We start from the raw sequence: 22,733 nt of genomic DNA on the forward strand, positions 1-22,733 counted from the left end.
CCAAAGATACTAGTTTTGAAAATTATTAAGCTTCAAAAACAATTATTTGTAATGCAACTAGATTTCAACAGAAATTTAAAACTTCCTCTTTCAGGGCCATCTACAGCCAGTCAACTTAACACGTGTTAATATTTCCACCCAGTCTCTTCCTAACTGCAAGTATATATGCTAAACATTTTTTCCTTGCCAATATAAAGCAACTTTCTAAATATAATTGCCAAAAACTGAATTATCAGCTTACTACACCATTCACAGATGAGTATTGGAGAGAGAGGCTGCTAAAGAAAACCTGAAACTCCTCTTTGTAAATATGCTCCAAGAAAGCATGCATGATTATTCTGTGCCAACCAGTACTGACCTATACACATTTTTGAAATTTATCTATTAACTTTTAATTATGAATAAACATTTTGGAAATGGTCTTTCTATTGTTTCATGTATGAAATGTTATAAAGTCACAATTCAAGTAAACTGTTTCCATTATTCAACAGCACATACTTTAAAACATAATTCCACTTAGACAAAAAAAGGCTTATACTGCCCAAGATGATTATTTCTCCCACCACCGAAATCTCCCAGGGTTAAATGAGACCTGGAATATTTAGCCTGTCCTATTTCCCCGATAAGAGAGGGCAATTCCAATAGTATGTAGGTACAGATCACTTTTTCTACTTATTGTTTTCTAGGGGGGAAGATACTTTGCAAATTACTAGGTTATCACCATAAAGACCTTACTCTGTTTCCTTGGCTTGCATTTTTGATGGTCAAATTAAAGCCCGTTACTCCACAACTTCTATAATCAACATTTTATAGTTCTGGATTTTTTTGCTTTTTTCCAAAACAAACACCTTCCTGAAACAGGAAGAGCCATATGCAGAACAAATCAATTCTGTAGTCAGGAGTTTCCATCAACTTAGATAGCAGTATTCTTAGTCTAAGCAGTTCTTCTGCTTCTCAAAAGTTGATCAGCTAAATCTTTCAAAGACATCTGCATTTCCATAACTGCAGTTTGATTTTAAAATAAAAAAAGAAAAATAAGAGAGTTTGCTCTACTTTAATCTTGAACATGAAAATAATTTGTGTCTCAAATTAAAAAAAAATCACTTTCCAATGAACATCAATATTATACACCATGTTTGAAGATTTTTAGATTAAATAATACCTTCAAAAAGGTTTCAAAACTTTTACAGTAAATTAGATCAATTACACCTTAATAATATCTCAAACCAGCTCTCCCTGTAATACACACCTATCTTCACAGCATGCTAGTACATAAACGTAGGTTTAATACTTGCAAGAAATCATGAAAAACAAAACCAAAACAGGTATGATCCTTGCAGATCTTGATCTAGCCTAAATGGCATCTACAGTTTCATGCTGCTTTTAAAGTGAAATCTTACCATGTAAAAGGAACCTAACAAATACTTACGATTAAGTGATCTAGAATAAAGGCTTTAAATACAGAATCCATAAAGAATCCATAATTTATCATTTTTTCTAACATTTTTAATGTGTTCACAAAGTCTTCCAGACACTGCAGTAAACAAAGGAATTTGGCAGCCAGGTGAAAAATACCTAGAAGAAATTAAGTACAGGAAAGACATAAATGATGCTAATCAAACACACCAAACTCGGCTACAGTACTGGCATCTCACCTCAGCAAAAGAACATGCCTGAAACTGGTCAGAAGTGCAAAATCCTGCACTGGGTTGCACTTACTGTCTGAATAACCCTCACAGCAGCTGTTGATCAAACTTGGCTTCCTTTACATTTAAGAAATCAAAAAGGCATCACTCAATCCTCTTGCAGCAGCTCTGACCACAATTATTTCCAGGCTTGTCACTTTTGAGCTGCTGAAATTAGCTACCCAACCAAGAAACTCAACATGCTACAACTAAGGGGCAAGCTAGTTTGTTCTCTTTGCTTTTAGCAGTGCATCCACATTGTGCATCAGCAAAAAATATGGGAAGATCAGTTCTCAAATTTGAACAGCATCCTTCTACTATGACTTTGCAAGGCCTGAGGAAAACAGAGCGTGTACATTACATATCTTACACATGCGATGCTTTTGACAACTCACCCCACTATACTAACTGCATTTTAAAAAAAGTCACATTTTTTCATTATATTCTTATTAAGTACAGAATAAAAAATATTCCTTCTATTTCAAATCCCATCTCTCCAGAAATGATAAGAGCTACTACAATCACCACTAGAATATGAAGACCCAAAGCAGGAGGCAACGTGAATTTCTACAACGCTAACTCAAGATCAAGAAGCATCATCTCAAGGAAAATCAGATTTATTACTATCCTCCCCTTCAGATTATTGCATAAGTAACACTTTTCATCACAGGAAAAAAAAAATTCCTCAGGCTCCACAAAGTATTAAATACATCATTATATACATTAGACAACAGAGAATTGGCACAACTTTCACATATAGCAAACTGCAGTCAAAATTACTGCAAATTACATCACATTTATGTTTTTATAATCTATGAAATATACTGTGGCAATATATACTCTTGAAGTACAGGTAGATGATGAGTGAAGAAAAAAAGATGTGAGAAAGATAAGCAAAGAAGTAATCATTCTAACTAACAAATTACATGAGGTGTTTTCAGAAATGGACCCTTAATCAAGGCAAAGATAAAATACTTCCAGCCTTAACAAATAAAAAAGCAGCCACTAACTTTTGAAGCATTCTACTCATTACAAAAGTGAAAAGAAATAAACCAAAGCAAGAAACATTTTCAGGATCCCACATACATCTGGCACCCACCTGCTTAGGCAAAGACTGGCAACACATACTGGTGGCTTTTGAATGTGTATTTCTGAAATAGAGACAATCCCCAAATAGCAAAGTTTACTCTTTAGATGTTCCAACTTTAAATAATATTTAAAAGTTAACCATTATTTTAGGCTTATCATCCCTGACAGAGTACCTCTCAGTTACTCAAGTTTTTCTACCTTGACAGGGGAATTCCATTTTTAATCTTCATACAGAGAAAATGTTTCAGTATAAATCGTGGCTATTCCAAGCCAGGAAAACATCCTGCAGATCACTAAGCTACCATCTTTCAGGCGAGTTCTCCACAATTAAGGTATCAATTATAATTTCACAGGCATATTTTATTTTATAAATAAACTCTGTTTCCACAATTTGAGCTGTGGGAAAGAATGCCTGCGTCAACGCACCAACCCTTGCAGCACACTAAGTTTTGAACTGAATGCCAACTCTAAATGTTATAATATGGATTCTAGCAGGGAAAAAAATAGGAGGAAGATTTCCCTCTCACCCCCCAAATTCCCACAAGCCTTCTGAATCTTTTTATTCCTGTCACGGCACCTCCCTGACATCTGCTCTTTGCTGCTCTAGAGCCAAATACAACAAATTTAAGTCAATCTGTTGCTAAACACACCAAAAGTAAAAACTGCAGTCTCCATTAAATGGAGTAAAAAGGACATTTCAGTGGGAATGAGCTGAAGCTGATTCTGTAGTCTTTTCCTGCTGAACACTGCTTTTGATGCTTTTATCACAGGGTTTTGTATTTGAGTTTGATAGAGACTGAAAGCAAACATAGTTTCTAGAACCTGAGCCATGCCAAGAGAAAAGACTGGCAGAGCGACAAGCATGCTCATTTAATTAAGACACCCCCACTGCTATTTTTTATGACTTTTTACATACTTGCTGGAAGTTGGCTGGATGACACAGAAGTCCAGCGTTAGCTCATCTCACCCTCCCTAAATATTCCATCACTCTAGGTACAGAACAAACTTGTGTACTGACTTGGATTAAATTACTGCAGGAACACCTACTTCATGCATGAGCCCAGGCAACAGAAAAATCAAAGCTGAACAGAACAGTGTCTCATGAGTGGCGAGTCACAAAAACAACTGCCCTACATAATTTCGCTCCAAGCTGATAAGGACCCCAATGTTACTCCCCAAAACTTCTTCCTCAATGCCCCCACTTAAAAGAGAAACAAAGTAAATCCATGTATACTACCAACAGAACTAGACATAGTACCTAGTGGGTATTTCACGTAGATAGAACCTAACACAGGGATAAGAGAGCAAACAGATTAGTGAGATGCTATAACTATTTCTCCTGTAAACAAACTAGGGACAAATTTAATTCCTTTACTCTCACCATCAATACATAGTTTTTAGATGAGCTTTATTTCTACCATTATGATTTTTTCTAATCTTACAAATGACAAAATGCTGAGGGGTTATATTCTTTCCAAAAAAAGGTAACCTGAGTCTGTATAAATATTCTTGCACTCTAAATTATCCAATTTCTATTACAATTTTTCTAAATTAAAATTATCCCTAGACTGCAGAGATCACTGTCTTGTCCATTTCTTAAGAAAAACATCTTTTCTCAAGTTTTCTTTCTCAGTTTGCCACCCTAATTTCACAGAATGTCCCCTTACTCTTATAACATGAACCAACAGAACAAAAGCTTTTGAATTACTTCTCTCAAACCATTCATCATTCTGTGTACTTGTGCTGTACTTCATCATATTCATTGCCTTTCAAAGGCTAAACAATCCTTTTTTAAAAAAATTTCTCTTCATACAACCAAATTTCCATCCTCATAGTTCACTCTTTTAGCCTTTTCTCTGAATCTCTTCTCCTCTACACCTTCCTTTTTAGAGGAGGCATCCAGCACCACATACACTGTGATGGCATGCTATATGACAGTAAGATATTGATTTTTACCATAGCATTTTATTCCCCATGCTATTCTCCATCACACTTTACTTACTCTGATTGCAAGTGCAAACACAGATATCAGAAATTAGCAGAGCTCTCTCAAACAAGATTCTTAACAGAGTCTCCTACTTTGAATACGTGACACTATGAACATGTGAAGACTTATCATTTCGGCCCAGGTAGTCTTTTCATTTTTGTCCTTCGGCATAATTTCTTCCTCACCTCACCCATTGCAGTCCACAAATCTTTATCATATGCCCATCAGGATATCTTCCCAGAACGAAAATCACTGGTTTACAAGAGAACACAAACTAAACAAAGGTAACTTCCTTAAACTGCAGGTATGTGGACTTTTCACCTTTAGGTCTTCAGTAAGGCACCAAGTACGCTTCAGGGTAAGAATAAGTCTATAATGTAATACAGCAGATCTGTATTATATGTATATGTAACGCTTGTATAAGTGGAAGACAAGAACATTCTACATCCCACTTACCCTGCAAGAACTATGGAAAACATGTAACATCCCTGAATTAACTTACTAAAACATCATAAAATATGTTAGATACTATATTGACTCTTAAGGGGTACATATCCAGCCAAAACTAGACAAAAGTTTCCAAGAAAAAGGTGCATTTGAAGATCCGAAATCACATCTGCCTATCATTATTTTCTCTGGCAGTGAAAAAAGCCAAGAGAATCAAAAACCTAAGCTTTTTTTTCTGAATCACAAACAGTATTGTAAAGTTTGTTTCATTTTGCCATTTAGGGAAAAATGTAATAGAGTGATCAACCCAACTCTCCGTTCTTAAACGCCCCGCTAAAAGAACAAACTATTTGTGAAAATAACAAAAACCAGCTGAAGACATTTGGGTGGTCTCAGTTTCAGTCCTGTAATACAGAACAGTCCCTTCTTTCTAAATCCAATACCAATTTGTTTTCCTTCTTCCGTAAAGCCTCAAAATGTGTTGATGACAAAAGCAATAAAATCCACTGAATATCCACATTATTCATTTAGGACATTTTACTAGTAGACTGATAACTTGAAAGTGCTTGATACACAGAGCACACATATACACAACAGAACTATGCAGGTTTTTATAGACTGATCTTTTTTTACTCCCTAACAATATTTTGGGGGTTCATATACTTTTACCTTTATGATAGTGCATATCATTAGCAGTGACTGATGTTGGACTGAATGCCAATATTTAAACTTTACTGCCTTGCCTCCTAAACCCATGGATCTACCTTATTTCTTCACCACCTGTTCTGTTTTGACTGAGCTGAGCAAGACCAAGAACTGTCAGAAGCTCATGTCTTGGTGTATGTAGCAGTACTTCATTGAAACAGCAGCCTGATATAAATCTGAGATTACAGGCACTCACTGAAAATTGGCAGACTGTAACCTCACTTAGGGAGGCTAACCAGTCAAGGACAGCCAAAATAACTACCAAAATTAAGTTTTGTATCATTACTACTTAAAATCAATGACAGATGGCAAAAGACTGAAGTGTGCTCAAAACTATACAAATCACTAACAGGAACATCCCTATTTTCTCGGGTTCATCCAAAAGAACCACAAACATATATATTAGAAAAGTGAAGTGGCAAAGAAGCATAGGTACAACAGAAATGACATCAGTCTAAGCTGTAATTTGTCACCACACGTCATTTTCAGAACGTTGTCCCTAGGGAAACGTCCTTAGAAGAGAAGAAAGAGTCCCTTGCAATTATCCCTTACAACAGATGAATGATGCACCAAAAAGTAAGATGAACACACCTTTAAGGGTTTGTTTGGTTTGGTTTCTGCTTTTGGGTCAGGTAAAACCATTAAATACTTCCTACAGACATTTCAACCTTCAGTTACTGATAACATAGGGCTTCATATGGAAGACTGAGTATGGAAATGTTGCTCTGACTGATCTGCCAGCCAAACTCAAACAGCAAAAATTCCCCATGAAACTAGAATTTAGAAGACACTTAAAATCCCAAACAAATTTCATTGACAGGTCCTAGTAAGTCTGCCAGGAGGGGGATCTTCCCCCCACAACTCCTATACCTATCAAACAAATTTTCTGAGCTGCTTTTCCATCTCTTTTGCACCTGCTTCTCCTGGCAAATATCCAAGCAAGCCACAAGACTACTCCTACCTCCCTGCCTCCCCAGTGACTTACTGTGACAGAGACATTTCAGCAGGGCTGGGATAGTCCAGCTGAAAAACAATAAATGGCTAAGCCACAGAATGAAATTAGAGGACATGCACAGAAATTAATATCCTATAGCAGCCTCTAAAAGTAAATGTCCCACTTTAAATAGTACATATGTTCATTACTCAATACTGCATAATTTTACTCTTGATATGATCCCGTGAAGAAAACAACTCATAATTCTGAAAAAAATTAAAGCTTTTTAAAAAAGAAAATAAAAAAAGCTTAACCACAAATAAAGTGACCACAATGCATTGCAAGTCTGAAAGATGCATCAAGTTACTTATATTCTTTCCTTTCCATTTGTGCAGTAGTTGAAAGCACACTTACAGCTTAATACTAAGCCCATTCTGGTATCAGACACCAGCTAGCCTCCCTTCAGGAAAGGCTTTCAGTATGCCCTTTAAAAAGATGCAAGAAAGAGCCAACAATACAAAGAACAGTTCACAGTTAAGGTGAGGAAATAGTTCTCTCCTAAAATGGTAAAAGACTGAAGTGACAAACAAAAGATAGTCTCTCCTTAATTTATGCACTTTCGTACCCTTGTTTAACACACAGTACAGTTCTACCACTGCTACGTTCATGGCATTTTGATTACATTTTTGATATTAATTAGGAAGAATTAGCAGATTAAGACGTATTGCTCCACCAACCATGATAACATTTCCTACAACATTTAATTATGCTATAAATACCCATGGAATCAGTCCTTTAAAAAATAATGCTTGAATACTACTTACACTAGGTTTAATCAGCTTTTAAGGACAAACCAATACCTGCAAATATAGTACTATAATAAGTCAAAGACACACTTAATTAAAAAATATCACATGAAGAATAGGATGGTTTGTACCCAGCTGTTCTGTGTGTTTTCATGAGCGGTGACAAAACCAATAGTAGTACAGAGCAAATACAATACAAAGACGACAGCATTCTCCAAATGCCATTTTAAGCTGATGGTAAGAACCTGTTTGTTACGTTAGCAAGAGAAAGCATGGAATCAAAACATTATCATAACTAAAAAAAATCATTAAAGTTCTACACCATATATATTATTTTTAACTGTTACATTGTGAAGAAGTTTGCATTTCATTCAACTTTGTTAACAACAACATGCAAATACACTTAATGACAAAGTGCTCAACTATTATTCAAGCATTGGTATTCTGTTATTTGCCAATGTTAGTCCTGTAAAAATATATGTTCGTGTTTTAAATTTTGTTTAAAAAAAATCTTTTAAAGTAAAAACATGTTCTGGATCTCCATAAGACAACTATAACTCTAAGCAAATAAGGACAAAATCATAACTTGACTGCAGATGAGGATGAGCATTAAAACATCTTTTATGGCTGCTGAACCACTGATATCTTTTATGGAAATTCTTAAAACAATTAGTTTCATTGGAGTACACCCTCAGTGATGTTAAAAAATTTTAAAAACACAAAACAACAAACGGCAACTCAAACATAGAAACAAAAACTGTCTATGTAAGAAGGAAAGCACACAGATGGCGACTGAATCTTTTTCTTCTTTAATCACATTTAACCAGAATACTGAAAAGAAGATTCAAAAAAACTCTGTGGTATTTTCTCAGTTCAGTTTTACAAAAGAAAAAGCACATAAAGCCTAGGGAAAGGACACACTGAAAAATTTCTATTAAAGGATGCAAAATGAAAATGCATCAGCTACCTAAGGCTGTGTGCATCTACTCATGTAACCTGTGCTAGACACGTGGCAGCTTACCACAATCGAAAGCAGGTAAGCTACCTACATCTACCACTGGAAAGAACCCTAGCCTACCATATGTAATTTCTTTGCATTCAGGCAGACATAGAATCAGAAATTAAAACATTTTTCAAGGATATTAACCATATTCTTTCAAAATACCCACCTTATACATCCTGCTGCTGCTATGGCAAATAAAATTTTTCATCCATCTCAATTCCTGTTTCAAGGAAAACAAAAACCAGAAAGTCCAAATATCTCAGGAAATGTATTTAGCAAAGGACAGAAAATCATATTAAATAAAAAAACAGAGGCATACCTTTTAGAAAGTGGTAAATAAACAAGAATTCTACTAAAACATTTGCTCTCAACAGATCAAATACAACGGCATATCCTCTCAGGCTTACTATACGTTAATAGTACTTCAGATTAGAAATTGCAATCATAACTATTTTAATAAATATTGCTAAAATAACTGATAAAGTTCACACATTACTGATTTGACCACGTACGTTCAAAGCTCAGTAAGTTTCTGTAATTGTAACTGCAGTAATATTTTCAGCCAACTTCAGATCAAAGTTGTACTTTCACCATTTGACCATTTCACTTTGACCTGACATCATCTACCAGATTAGGTGCAAATAAATACATGAAACCATCACTAGTTTCATATAGGTATTTAAATCATCAAACCACTTCCATAAATAGCATATTACCTCTCCACATAAAAATCCTTGAAACACCGCGTCACAGATGAACACTCCGGCTAATGCAGCCTAATCATTGAACCTGTACATCAAAAACATATGACAATCACTACATATATCTGAAGTTTCATGTGCGAAAGTCAGAAATACCTCATCATATGTTGTCATTACCACTACTAGTTCTGATATTCTCACAAATGAGATGTAGAGGATACACAGAAACCTAGTATTTCCTTCATGAATGCTTTGAAAAACATTTTAATTACAAAATGTTAGTTCCCTCAAAGTCCATTACTTTAACAGCCTGCCCAAAAGATAAAACCATTTGAACCATACCATAGTGCTAGTTTTCTTCTGATCCTCGTTATCATTACCCACAAATATTTTTAATTAAACACTAAGAACATTATATCAGATCATCACAAAAATATTGTAAACATACACCATAAGTATCATAGGCTTTTTTCCTCCCTTTTCCTTTCTGATTTTTGACAAACTTTAAGTTTCAGAAAGTCCAATTCTTCTAGGTACTGAAGCAGAAAAAAATAGGTACTCATCCCTGAAACATATATTTCGCTTTGTATAAAAATAACTTTTAAAAAATAAACTAGTATTAAAAATAACTACTTACAATAAGGTCAGGAATAAAAAAAGAAAAAAGCTGCAGCTCAGTATTTTGGTTGCTGAACGGTCATGTAAAAAACCAAAGAACTGCACAGAAAAACTACTGTGAACCAAAGGAGCTGTGCATTTACCTTATGTTATTCTCCTCTTCCCTTTTTATTGTGGAATAATAATATGAAATACCATTTTTAATAGTGTATTACAGATTCAAATAAATCAGTACGAAAAAACTTCAAGACTGTAATTTTTAAACTAAGCCAGTTAAACTACACAGCATTTAAGGGCCAGACTGTTGACTGAGACTTCAACACACACACATTAAAAATCTTCAATGAGATATAGTTAACATGGAGAAAAAGAAAGGAACTGAGCACAAGGCAGTATGAATTAAAGAGCAAAAGACTGCCAATGAAAGGTACAATGTATCACATCAATTTTAATTCTGGCACAGAACTAGGTAAAGTCTTTTAATAAAGCATGACTTTTTGACAAAATAAATTTAAACAAGACAATCTCTCACATTGTTTCAAATCCACCACAAAGCAGACATTACTGCAGTCCTTTCAAAAGTCTCTTACACTTCAAACACTTCCCTCCTTATTTTGCCAATGCCAGCCACATCAGATCACTTAGAACTGGAATATATTCTTTATTTCATTATTACCAAAATAAAAAGTTCTAGCAGATTCATAAGCCGGCAGGCCTCAGCACCAGTTATGCACAAACACTCCACCCATTTATTGCATTCACTTCTGCAGCCACAGAACAAATGAAAATCCTTCGGCTCTCAGGTTCCTTCCAAAAACCTAAGGAGCCCAAGAACACTGCACATAGTATTTGTACTTTTATGGAAGCGGCAGCAAGGTTTACGAAACAACACTCAGGTCGAAGAGTCAAGAGCTCCGCGCGCAGCTCTGGCTCGTGCTGGCAGGGGGATTTCACACAAGCCAAATGCTTCCACGTCTCAGCATCACCAAACCTGCGGGCATCTACTGCCACCCCCACATACGTAACATTTTATGGCCACGTGTACAAAAAAAAGTCTAAGTGAACTGTAGAAGTAACTTTCGTGACTTGTAGACACCCGTTATATATAGCCTTTCTGCAATCTTTATTATAACATCATATCTGATAATTACAGTCACAGCCTCTCCCTTCTTCTGTGCTCGCAGGGGGCAGATACCGCCTAAAGCAGGAGTCTCAGCCGGCTGTGTTAGCACTGCGCTCACCCAGCGCCGGGCAGCCGCCGCGGCCGCCCCCCCGGCCCAGCCTGCAGACGCCCCGCAGGCCGCGCTCCGCCGCTCTCGGGCTCCGGCGGTGGGGAAGCTAGGGGGCTCCGCACACACCCCGGCGGCCTCGCTGCTGGGGGCGAGCCTTTCCTCGGCCGGCCGGAGGCACGCTGAACTGCGAACTCGGGATCCTCCTTCCCGTGACCGGGCGAGTCAAGGGCTCCAGAGGCGCGGAGGCCCAGTGACAAGGCCCAGCGAGGGACCCCTCGGGCTCGCCGGGGGCCAGCCCAGAGAAGGCGCCCACCTCCGCCCGGCGCTGCCGCCGGTAACTGCTGCCCCCCCGCCTCCTACTTCCCGGCCGCCAGCGGGGCGGCCTCCCCAGCACCGCGCCGCGCCGCCACCCGGCTCCTCGGCCCGGGGGGAAGGAAACGGGTGCAGCCGCGCCCCGCGTCGTTCCCAGCACGGCCTACCAACCCACCCCGGGCCGCGGCCCCCACTACCATGGGGGGAAGGGAACTTACAAGCGCGCCCCTCTGCGTGCCTGCGTCACGCCGCCGCGACGTCACGGCGACGGCGTGGTGTGGCGTCACACCCGGCGGGAAGGCCGTGTGCGTGTGGGCTGCCTGCCCTGTCACCGCCCGCCCGCGGCGCAGGCGCACTGCCACCGCCGGGCGAGGGGTGTTGGCGGGAAAGCGGCGGCCGCTGCTGAGGGGATGGTGAGGGGCGGTGGAGTACCCCTCGGCCCCGATGCCCCTGGGCTGGGGTACAGGGTTACATGATTGACTCTGCAGGTACCACTGTGCTTGAAGCGTTGCCTTCCCTTCACCTTCCCTCTGTTGGCGTGGGGGCAGCCAGGCTCCCAGCCAGCCCCAAAACAGACTGTCATCATGTGGGTTAGGGGTGGTGGGATTGGGTGTTTCAGAGAGGCAGGTTGGAAAAAGTCTCTGGGAAGTACAGTTGTTGTTTTGGGAAGTGAGTATGAGGGACCCGCAGGGTCGCAGGGGAGCACAGCTGGATTAATGCGAGCCAGCAGTGTGCCCAGGTGGCCAAGAAGACCAACAGCATCCTGGCTTGCATCAGAAATGGTGTGGCCAGCAGGACTAGGGAAGTGATCATCCCCCTGTACTTGGCACTGGTGAGGCTGCATCTGGAGTACTGTGTTACTACAAGAAAGACATTGAGGTGCTGGAGCATGTCCAGAGAAGGGCAGTGAAGCTGGTGAAGGGTCTAGAGGGCAAGACCTATGAAGGAACTGGGGTTATTTAGCCTGGAGAAAAGGAGGCTGAGGGGAGACCTTATGGCTCTCTACCTGAAAGGAGGTTGTAGCCAGGTGGGTGTTGGTCTCTTCTCCCAAGTAACAAGTGATGAGAGGAAACAGCCTCAAGTTGCACCAGGGGAGGTTTAAATTGGCTATTATGGAGCAAATCATCTTGAGTGACATCACATGGCATGTACAGGACAGCCAGGTGATCAGACCCAGTCAGCATGGGTTTATGAAAGGCAGGTCCTGCTTGGCTAACCTGATCTCTTTCTATGACAAGGTGACCCGCTTAGTGGATGAGGGAAAGGCTGTGGATGTTGTTTCCTGGACTTTAGTAAAGCCTTTGACACCATTTCCCACAGCATTGTCCTGGAGAAACTGGCTGCCCATGGCTTGGACGGGCGAACGCTTCACTGGGTAAAAACCTGGCTAGATGGCCGGGCCCAAAGAGATGTGGTGAATGGAGTTACATCCAGTTGGCAGCTGGTCACTAGTGGTGTTCCCCAGGGCTCAGTGCTGGGGCCAGTTCTGTGTAGTATCTTCATCAACGATCTGGATGAGGGGATCGAGTGCACCCTCAGTAAATTTGCGGATGACACCAAGTTGTGCAGGAGTGTTGATCTGATTGAGGGCAGGAAGGCTCTACAGAGGGATCTGTGCAGGCTGGATCGATGGGCCGAGGCAACTGTATGAGGTTCAACAAGGGTCAGTGCTGGGTCCTGCACTTGGGTCACAACAACCCCAGGCAATGCTACAGGCTTGGGGAAGGGTGGCTGGAAAGCTGCCTGGCGGAAAAGGACCTGGCGGTGTTGGTTGACAGCCAGCTGAATGTGAGCCAGCAGTGTGCCCAGGTGGGTGTCAGTCTCTTCTCCCAAGTAACAAGTGATAGGACAAGCAGAAATGGCCTCAAGTTGTGCCACGGGAGTTTTAGATTGGATATTAGGAAAAATTTCTTCACAGGAAGGATTATCAAGCACTGGAACAGGCTGCCCAGGGAAGTGGTTGAGTCACCATCCCTGGAGGTATTTAAAAGACGTGTAGATGTGGTGCTTAAGGACATGGTTTAGTGGTGGACTTGGCAGTGCTAGGTTAAGGGTTGGACTCTATCATCTTAAAGGTCTTTTCCAACCTTAATGATTCTATGATTCTCTGAAAGAGGAAAAATGAAAGTGTGACAGAAATAGGATAATATGAGATTTGAGGGAAGGCTGAAGGGAGAAGCGAGTTGGACAGGAAGGAGGTGAGAAGGTGCAGAAGAAAGGAGGGAAGTGTAGAATATGTAGGTGAGAAAAGAGAAGGGAAACATAACATTCAGGGGAAAAAAAGGATATTTTTTTTTTCCTTCTAACCATCTGTTTTTCATCATAGCTGATCCTTGTAGGGAAGAAAAGGACTTCTGCCTGCAGCACTTCAAAGATTAATGGGCATTGGGGCCACCTCCTTTTCCAGTATCATCCTGTGATGCAGGACTGTCTCCATCTTCACAACTTCCTCTCTCGCATGTGCTCTGCCAGGACACCCCCATCTCCTGTAAGCCCACTCTCAGCACAGCCATTCTGTTGTTCTGCAGCCCTTTGCTGGAAAAAGAGGATTACAGGGAACCCCAGCCACTACTGGAATAAAGAATCTATGAAGTAGCATTGGCACAGCTCCTGGGAAGTGGCAGCAAGGGAAACGGGGAAAATGGGGTTAGGCTAAGCATTTAATTCTGATGGTTTTTGCTACCATGTGCTTAGAATCATGATACTGCTGTGATATTAAGTCCAAAAGCACCAAAAATAGGAGTCAATGTGGGAGAAGATACAAGGAATATGGAATGCCTTCCAAATATCCACATTTCTCTAAATGTACCTAAGGCTGAAATTTGAACTGTGTAGGTTTACAGAGCACGCTAACAATTAGAAATATATTTTATTGCAGTTTTCTGAAAATCTTTCTGCAGCTCACTGCAAAGTGACAGCTAAGGAAGCAGATATCCTGAGTCTTTGGGCCTGAAAACTGTTTTTCCAGTGTAGCCAAACAATAAAAAGGAATTAAAAGTTTTGGCTCTTTTTGAACTCAGATTTCACAAAAAGATATGTGAATTAGAATTAGTTATTTTGAACATAAACACAATTTTATGAATACAGTAACTTCATCTTGGCACATGAAATGCGAGGTGATAAAACAGGCAGATTGGCTCAAAGTCATTTCAGAACCAAGGTACTTTTATGATATGATACTGTCCTTCAGTCGCATGTTCTACTTTGGGGCTCTGTATCTGAAATAACTGTTCCTGTGCTTCAGAGTACCTAATTTAAAAGTCAGTAACAATTTCAGCAGGAACTAAAGTTTAAAAATAAACATTCTTCACCTTTTTGTGCCTACTAAAGCTGAAGTGGTTTGCAGTTACAGAACCTGTAAAACACAATTAATTTGAAGGTGAATCCTGCAAGTGGTTTTAAATAATAATAATTCCTTTTGAAGTCATACAAGTCTTAACTGTTGCTTAAGCAAAACCACTACTATATTCAGTATGTGTACTGCCTTTCTGAACCACAAATGAGGCATAATTAGCATACGATGGTTCTTGATATATTACGTGCCACATGGAGAGACACAAAATATTCATTCTGATGTGCAAATGTGTTTGTGCCTTTACCAGCTATTAGTTTTCATTTAAAAATATGATAAAATACTATGATGGATTTATCTGTTGCTGGTGAAAAAGAAGAGAGATCTGATGACATTATAAACTTCCAATATAAACTGTTTTCTGTATTCACAGAAAAGATTAGTTATTTCTAATAGAGAGTATATTAATTTTTCTCAAACCTCACTTCACGATAAATTGTAGAAATTTTGTAGCACCAGTAATTAATGTCAATCTGGAATACCAAGATTTAAAACAATACAGGGAAAAATAATTCATTGTAACTTGTTGAAGGTAATATTTTGTGTGGAGTAACGCCTCAACATCCCAGGTTATGATATTCTGAAGTACTGTTTCTTGAATATTTTACAGAAAAGTGTATCAGTGGCTTCAATTCTATTTTACAGGCTTTTGTGAAGGAGTTTTTCTTAAAAGCAAAGTAATAGATTGATTTTATGCTCAGAATTGAAAGTAAACAGAACTTAGTAACCAATGAACAATCAATACAATAGAAAAAAATGAAAGCTATGATACCTGATGAAGATATTACTCTCTCTTTTTACAACCTACAATGGACAAAGAGATACTGTATTAAAGATGGCGTTGCTAATGATTTAGAATAAACATTATGTAGAGAACATTCATCCTCCATCATCTGTAAATTATAAGAGTGGTAGTGGACTATCACATAGAATAAACTGAAGAGTATACCTACATGATTAAGAATTTTATGCACAGTATTAACATGCACTACTTAGAAGAGTATTAGTAATTTAGGGTAATAAACTGGCTAAAAAACCTCATAGTAGTAAAGATCACTTTTTTTTTCATATTTAGCAATGTAGTATATTTTCAGAACTAAATAGAGATGTTTGCACAGTAATGCTTTTGCCATATGTATCAGTGCCAGTGGAAATGCCGATACATCGTAATGAAGGGGTGAACCACTGTGTTCTGTAGTGCTTTGCATTGAAGCCTTTATGAGCAGAGCAGCTTGAACAGACAACTGTAATACTTCCCTCCCTCCCATAATCTGTGAAATTTTAGAACATTAATCATTAGTCTGCTATTCTTACACTTTAGTGTACACAGAGGAATTTTATATCACATTTAGAGAAAATCCACCTACATGCAGTAAGGTATTACTGCATAGTACTAGTTTGGTTTAGACCAGATAGAGAATGATTTAGGTTAGTTTTGGTTTAGATAGTTAAGTTTGGTGTACTACAGCAGCCTTTGAGAATACTGTGGGTTTTTAAAGATGATTAAGGTATTTAAATTCACTGCACTAGAGCACAGATTCAAAGAGTTTGGAGAACTTGGACAACACCAAACACAAGCTTTGCAAAACCTCTAAGTACCAGACTTCTCCTGCTTCCCACAGATTAGGCCTCCTGCTGGCTATTTGTACCTGTTAAATATATAAGACAGTTAGGCTTTAATGTCTGCACATCAGTTCCCCTAGCTTTGAAACAGCAGTGATAATTCTGACTTAAATATTGTGAAGATACATTAATAAATATGAGAAAAACTCTTTGAAGTTGAAAAATATAATGAGATTTAAGTATATTCCTTTTTGTCATCATTAACCTGTCAAACTTTTAAATGCTGAAACACTGCTCTTGGAAAAAAAAAGGCGAAATGCCAATTAAGATAATAAAGAAGCTAAGATCCAGATCAACTAAGCAGAACAAGCAAGTAAAATAAATATGGGGAAAAAATCCAAGGAACAAAGATCTAAAAAGATACATCTCAAAAAAATGAGAAGAAAATCTGAAACAAATGGTGCCAGCAATTGGAAGAGCAGTTAATATGTTACTAAGAAACACCTTTGCATAACATTCAGAGTGAATGGGTGTTAAGACAATGTGTCAGAGAAGTCTGGGCAGCAATTTATCTCCCAAAGTCTCAAATGGATCAATGGTGCCCTGTAGGTTCCTGTTTCTTCTCTTCTGACTAAGGAGGAGCCTACGGCGACTACCTCAAATACATGAACGCCACCTCTTCAGAGTCTGGGTATCTCCTCTGTTATGGGATGGCTGGATGGAGGTTTTCAGATAACGATTTTGATCTTATCTTACAACCAACTGCACAAGAAGACTGAGGCTGGGCAGAGGTCCCGAAGTGAGGTGGATGATTGTCTTCAATCTGCTGAATTGGGAGAAGATAGACTTGCAGGAGTAGGTAGAAGGAGGAAGGATCAAATTTAGGGACAAGAAGCAAAATAGCCTTGCACACAAGAGCACATCCCATTCCCAATCCTGGAATGGATCCAAGATGCTTAATTTTCATATTTCACCTTACAATAAATTGTATTTGCAGACTAAAGGTCAAACCCATGTAACTCCATTTGCACAGAAGAGGAGAATCCATCACCGCTAGTGGTCAGCTCAGCAGCCAGAACAACAGAGGTCTGCATGGTGGATCACCCACCAGCCTTAAAGACAAAGCAAATACACAGTAATTGCTCAGTTAGTGAACATCTTGTTCTGTTTTAAAAAAGAAAGGTAGACATACATAATGAAGAATTGTATCATCATGCATAAGTGTACTAAAGCCAAAATAATGCTGGTTGACATTTCCTGACTTCTCAGGATATGATTTCTCAACCTCTTAATATTCTTTCAACATAGCTTTTGTGTTGTGATATGTGGAAGGCCAGAATTTATATCCATTATTATTGCTTCATAGAAGAGAGTAGGAACATATTTTAAGTATTTATTATCCTTCTTTTGAGGTGACACTTTCAAAAGCTTCTAAGAAATCATAAAGTAAGAAAAATCTCTCTTTGAACTGATTTTGTACCAGCTTAGGATGACTGATTTTTCAAAGACAGCAATAGATTTTAGCAACATGAAAGGCTTGACTGGTGATGCCAAATAAAAATTATTTTTAAAAAAAACAACAAACTGCTTGTTCTAAAGTTTTCATTTAATGCCCAACAAGTTGATCTCTGTCCTTCAAGGTAATAAAACACTGTGACAAGCCAAGAACACATAGTTCTTGTCTCTTTTTTTGTTTTTCTTAATGAGAAGCCAAGGAAACCCTCATGACTGAGAGGAAACCTGCAGGCTTGCAAGCAGGAGGAAGTAAACTCACTTCTCTTAGCATCACGAAATCTTTTTTACTAGTGTTGCAGACTAAAAAGCCTCTACAAAGAACTATAGCAATGGGAAGGAAAAAAAAAAGCAGAACTTTTTGGAAATGGAAAGATAGGAGATATAAGTACATAAATAAAAACATTTTAAAAATGGGAAGATAGAAAAAATGATATGATACTTAAAAATATGGGAAAAATAATCTTTAGTGAACAGAATAGAAGGGCAAAGGGAAGCTGAAAATAAGCATAAGATTAAATGGGAAGGACAGAAATTAATGATTCAGAAGTAGTAAAGAGACTGGTTTGTATTCATTTGGAAAGAAATTTCCATAAGGGTTGGACAATTTAGAAGTAACAAAAGGTTTATAAAAATAGATGTTCCTAAAAAGCAGTTAAGGAAACATTTGAAAAATGTGCAGAGTTGTAAGTCCATCAGCCAGCCCAGCTGCTGCGCTTCCTAGGGGATAAAAGATATTTGCTGCAAAACTTCCTGTAGCACTGTCAATGAAGCCTGAAAAGAGGGACAAATACTACAAGACTGAAAAAAATCAAATCTGGCCTCTTTTTCCAAAGAAAGCATAGAATGCGCTTTGTAGCTGCAATCCAGGACATCATACTTTACCACTGTATGTCTTTTTTCTAGAAATGCTGTATGGAGGATGCTGTGCTTCAGAGACTGAAGGTTTAAATTACTTTTGCTTAGAATTTTGAATTAATTCATGAAGCCGTTATGCTGGTGATGAAGAGATGCTTCATAAAAATAAACCTTTGAATGAAGATTACAGCTCACAGAGACCCTTCAAAGCAGTGACTAGAGCAGGAATCCTGCACAGCCCGCCCTCCTTTAACAGCTGATGATGCACTACTAGCTTTCTAGATGGTTAATTACCTAGTCTCATAAAAATCTTCATTTTTGTGTGGTTTTGCAATATGCCTGTGCTGTAATACGAGGATCTGTATCTCTGGTTCAGTTTCATAATGCAGGCGACTTGCTTGTGGGGTCTTCACTTCTTGCAGGTGCTTGTCCAGGGCGCAGTTTGCAGAGGACGTACTGGGAGTGCAAAGGTGGCATACATGCAGCACTGTCTAGCAGAGCTGCAGAGTTGACGATGAGAGGATTGCTCTTGAATCACAAGATAAACCACTGATTTTAATGAAAATTGGAATGTCCCATATTGCTTCTGGACTTTTTTATATCATCCTATAGGTCTCTGCTAAATGTATGGGAATGGGATGTGTGGGAGACTGGACTGCGAAGAATTTTCTTCATTTTAACCTCAAGAAATTTAAGATAGTTCTTTAAAACCTCTTAAAGCAGTTCTTACTTAGTATTTCCTTTCTTTCATTCAAATAATTCAAATGCTTTCTCTGTACCATACCCAGTGAGCAAGAAAACTATATTCTCCTTTTCTGCTTAGGCACTGAATCGAGGAAGCCTTAATGTTACTGCAAGGTTTCTGGGAGGACCCCAGCCAATCTGTTCTGCCCAGAGTGTTAAATAAGATGGAGGCTCGTCTTAGAGGCAAACCAGATAGGAAAAGGATTCTGGTGTGGAAACGCTGAGTGTCACCGAGCTATTGGCAGTCTCCTCTGGAAAGTATTTTTTTTTCCTTGTCTGCTCTATATAATATATATTTAAAGTTGTGTTTGCTGTTGTTTTCTTTTACCATTACTGGCAATCTATAATTTCTACATCCCTTGTCTTCAGAGTACTTCACTGCACAAGAGAGTTATAAATACATCTAAATTTATTTGGTCGACTTCTGTGTTTGTACAGTTCCCACTGAAGTGAGGTCACTGAACTAGAGAACTGACTCTCCAACCAGTTCTCAAACCCCTGTAGCATCACGCTGTCATTCTTGGCATGTGAAGTGTGACCTCTTGTCCCACAGTGGCCAGGCATATTACCAAGAGGTTTTATCATAGTCACTTACTCCACATTTAATTAGTAATATCTTTTTCACAGCAGTGCGTCTACATGGCAGTTTTATTTTTCATTTCCATGAATAACTCTATGGCCTACAGAGAGAAGTGAGAAATCAAAGGTCCTCATAAATGCTTGCCTTTCTGGAAAAATATAACATGGAATAAAAACCTGAAAATTATATTTGGATTTTATGTACTGCTATTCCCCAACTGAATTAAAAAATCATGGGAACCAGCTTCAGTCACTATGAAGTATCATGTGCTGAAACCTCGTCACATCGACACATCACCAGCTAAGTTTAGAGTAAACTTCTGGATGCAATCAAGTGACCCATGGCCTTGGCAAAGATCTAACTTGAAGTCTCATGGGGAAATAATTTCTGGCTCTTAATTTAAGACAAGGCCAAAGGAATTGAGCCCTGCAAGTCCTACAGTTAAAACCCAGAAATCCCGTTTTGATTTGAATAGTGAGCTTCTCTGTTGCTAGCAGGTATCTGTGAAAGAGTTAGTGAGGCACAGATCTCCTGCTACCTTACCCTTAATGGGGAGAAATCAATCACCCTTTTTAAACGACAAACTTCAGATAAAACATCCGGTGCCTCAGTGGCTGTGCAAAAGGCTCTCTTTTTCCAAGACTTTGATAAGAAGAGGAAGTTAAACAGAATTTTAACCTTTACTGAGTACTTTTGAAGTGACTGAGGACCTGATTTTCATTTGCATCAAGGCTTCTGTATTAAGCTTAAAGAACCTTAAATGGGCATAAGCTGTAATTAGGCCCTGGTCCCCTGTCTCTCCTAGCTTAAGGTATGTAATGACTCTGAATCTTTAATGTTTATAGCTGCAGCTCCAGGGGAGAGCCTCTGATGTCCAGAGATTCAGCTCTAGGGAATAGTGACAGCCTGGCAACAGCCCAGAAATACAACTAAACAAAAGTCTCTCCTCTGAAACCCCCAGAAAGTCAGTATGTTTAAAAGCATTCAGAATTTGTTCTTTATACTTGCTCTTTTCGGGATTAAGATCATACATATATATTAAAGCATCTATTATAGTTTTTAATCAATGATGAAGAAGCTAAGTAATTTTCATATAGCTTCTTATCTGAGTATTTTACATAGTTGACACATTTACTGTTCTTTTATTTTTCATATGTATTATTTGTACCTAGGTATATTGAAAAGGTATTCGTGAATAAGGTCCACCATGAAAAAGCTCGAGCTGTACTTTAAATGAGCAAAGCCAGTTCACATGTTTTACTCATTAATACAGCAAGTGCCTAATTTCAGGAGGGATGTGTGTGAAAATAATGCTCATATCAAACATAAAAGTTATACAAACACAAAACCTGATTTTAGCTTTAAAATCATAAACAGTATGTTCTTAAAAGGAAAGCATAAGACAAGAAAAGAAGTTGTTCCAGTAGTCTCAAAATTCCTGAACCTTGATTTCCTATATATTTGTCCACCTCAGTCTCATTCGGGACCGTCCTGATGCTCCCAGTTTTGCAAGGGGCACCAGTACTATGGCTAGGATGTTCTGAGATTGCTGGCTCAGCAGCCAGCCGCTGCCACCAAAAATACGTCACAATTTATGTCCAATAATCCCCCACAATTTTAGCTCACTGTTCTCCCCTACCTGCTTATTGCTGCAAACCAAATAACCTTATTTTCTTCGAGACTCTACCTGTTTCTGATGTAGACACAGTTTCTAGGTGGATTCCTATGTTACTACCAGGGCACTGGCAGGCAGAAAAAAGGGAAAATTAAAAAGAAAAACAACAGATGAAAAGCGGTGTTTCAAATATCTCATTTCCTTAGGCCGCCAGGTTAAGAAAAGAAGCTTCTAAGGCCTGTCACAGTCCAGCTCTTGGCCATGAGCAGTCTCGCAGTGAGAGGAAGGAAAAGACCGGTCATACTGAGCTGTGATTCTTCAGCGCAAATCCTGTGCCAAGACATCTGTGTCCTGCATAGAAAGAAATGGAACCATTTTGGTAATTTGTCTCCTGGGTTAAGGGCAAAATATGTCACAAGAAGGATGCAGGATATCCTAGGGAATTCCTACCAATTATAGTCCACGTAGTAATGAGAACACAAATGAAGGGAGATTTAAAGTAGTCACTGAATTACTTAGCAGATGTAAGATAGATGAAAGGAGATGCCTGGTCTCAGGAACCTCGTGGTATCTCTGGTACAGAGGACAGCAAAGGACTAAGGTCCTGGTCATTATGCAGTAGATGCACCTGAGGTGTGAGAAGGATCCATTCAGCCTGAAAACTGCTGGGATTGTTTCCCTGCTGAGGGCTTGCTGGGACCTGAAGTCTCCCGCGGTTGCTTCCCCCCACACCGGGTTCCAGAGCAGCACGGCCGGTTGCGAAATGAGTGAGGAAGGGCGCTTTTGTTTGGCACAAGCAATCTAGCTAGAATTTCCAGCTGGTGGAGTAAAGCTAAAGAAAGGTGTTAGCCTAATAAAGTATACATATATCATATATAAAAATATTTATAATATATTATTGTATATTATAACAATATAATGTAATCTATACTATATTTATATATACAATGATAATACAATAATATATAGAAAAGCATTAACTGTAGCTAA

At 38.9% G+C, this 22,733-nt stretch overlaps 2 protein-coding genes across 8 annotated transcripts in view; one reads left to right on the plus strand and one right to left on the minus strand.

Moving 5' to 3' along the window:
- ZNF438 (zinc finger protein 438) overlaps positions 1-11,845 on the minus strand; it is a 52,912-nt gene extending 41,067 nt beyond the window's left edge. For 5 of the 7 annotated variants that reach the window (XM_054815745.1, XM_054815743.1, XM_054815744.1 and 2 more), the window contains exons 1-3: positions 11,738-11,845; positions 9,373-9,445; positions 8,823-8,876 (exon numbers count right to left, since the gene is read on the minus strand). The gene's annotated coding sequence lies outside the window, so the exon portion shown is untranslated. Of the gene's footprint in view, positions 1-8,822; positions 8,877-9,372; positions 9,446-11,126; positions 11,227-11,737 lie in introns of those variants that run through there. The other 2 variants (XM_054815739.1, XM_054815746.1) reach the window with 2 other exon arrangements.
- LOC129202406 (uncharacterized) lies at positions 10,408-14,695 on the plus strand. Its single transcript, XM_054815063.1, has 3 exons — positions 10,408-10,444; positions 11,129-11,541; positions 13,846-14,695. Exons 1-3 carry the CDS (start codon positions 10,408-10,410, stop codon positions 14,113-14,115), a joined length of 720 nt encoding a protein of 239 aa, XP_054671038.1. The 3' UTR covers positions 14,116-14,695.
- Positions 14,696-22,733: the final 8,038 nt, after the last annotated feature.

This window comes from Grus americana, chromosome 2 (assembly GCF_028858705.1).
Source record: "Grus americana isolate bGruAme1 chromosome 2, bGruAme1.mat, whole genome shotgun sequence".
Lineage (NCBI taxonomy): Eukaryota > Metazoa > Chordata > Aves > Gruiformes > Gruidae > Grus > Grus americana.

Coding starts and splice junctions, on each gene's coding strand:
- LOC129202406 (XM_054815063.1), top strand. CDS start 10,408: ATGTATCACATCAATTTTAATTCTGGCACAGAACTAG. Junction 10,445..11,128: donor TAATTCTGGCACAGAACTAG/GTAAAGTCTTTT, acceptor TGATAATTACAG/TCACAGCCTCTCCCTTCTTC. Junction 11,542..13,845: donor TCCGCCCGGCGCTGCCGCCG/GTAACTGCTGCC, acceptor TTTTCATCATAG/CTGATCCTTGTAGGGAAGAA.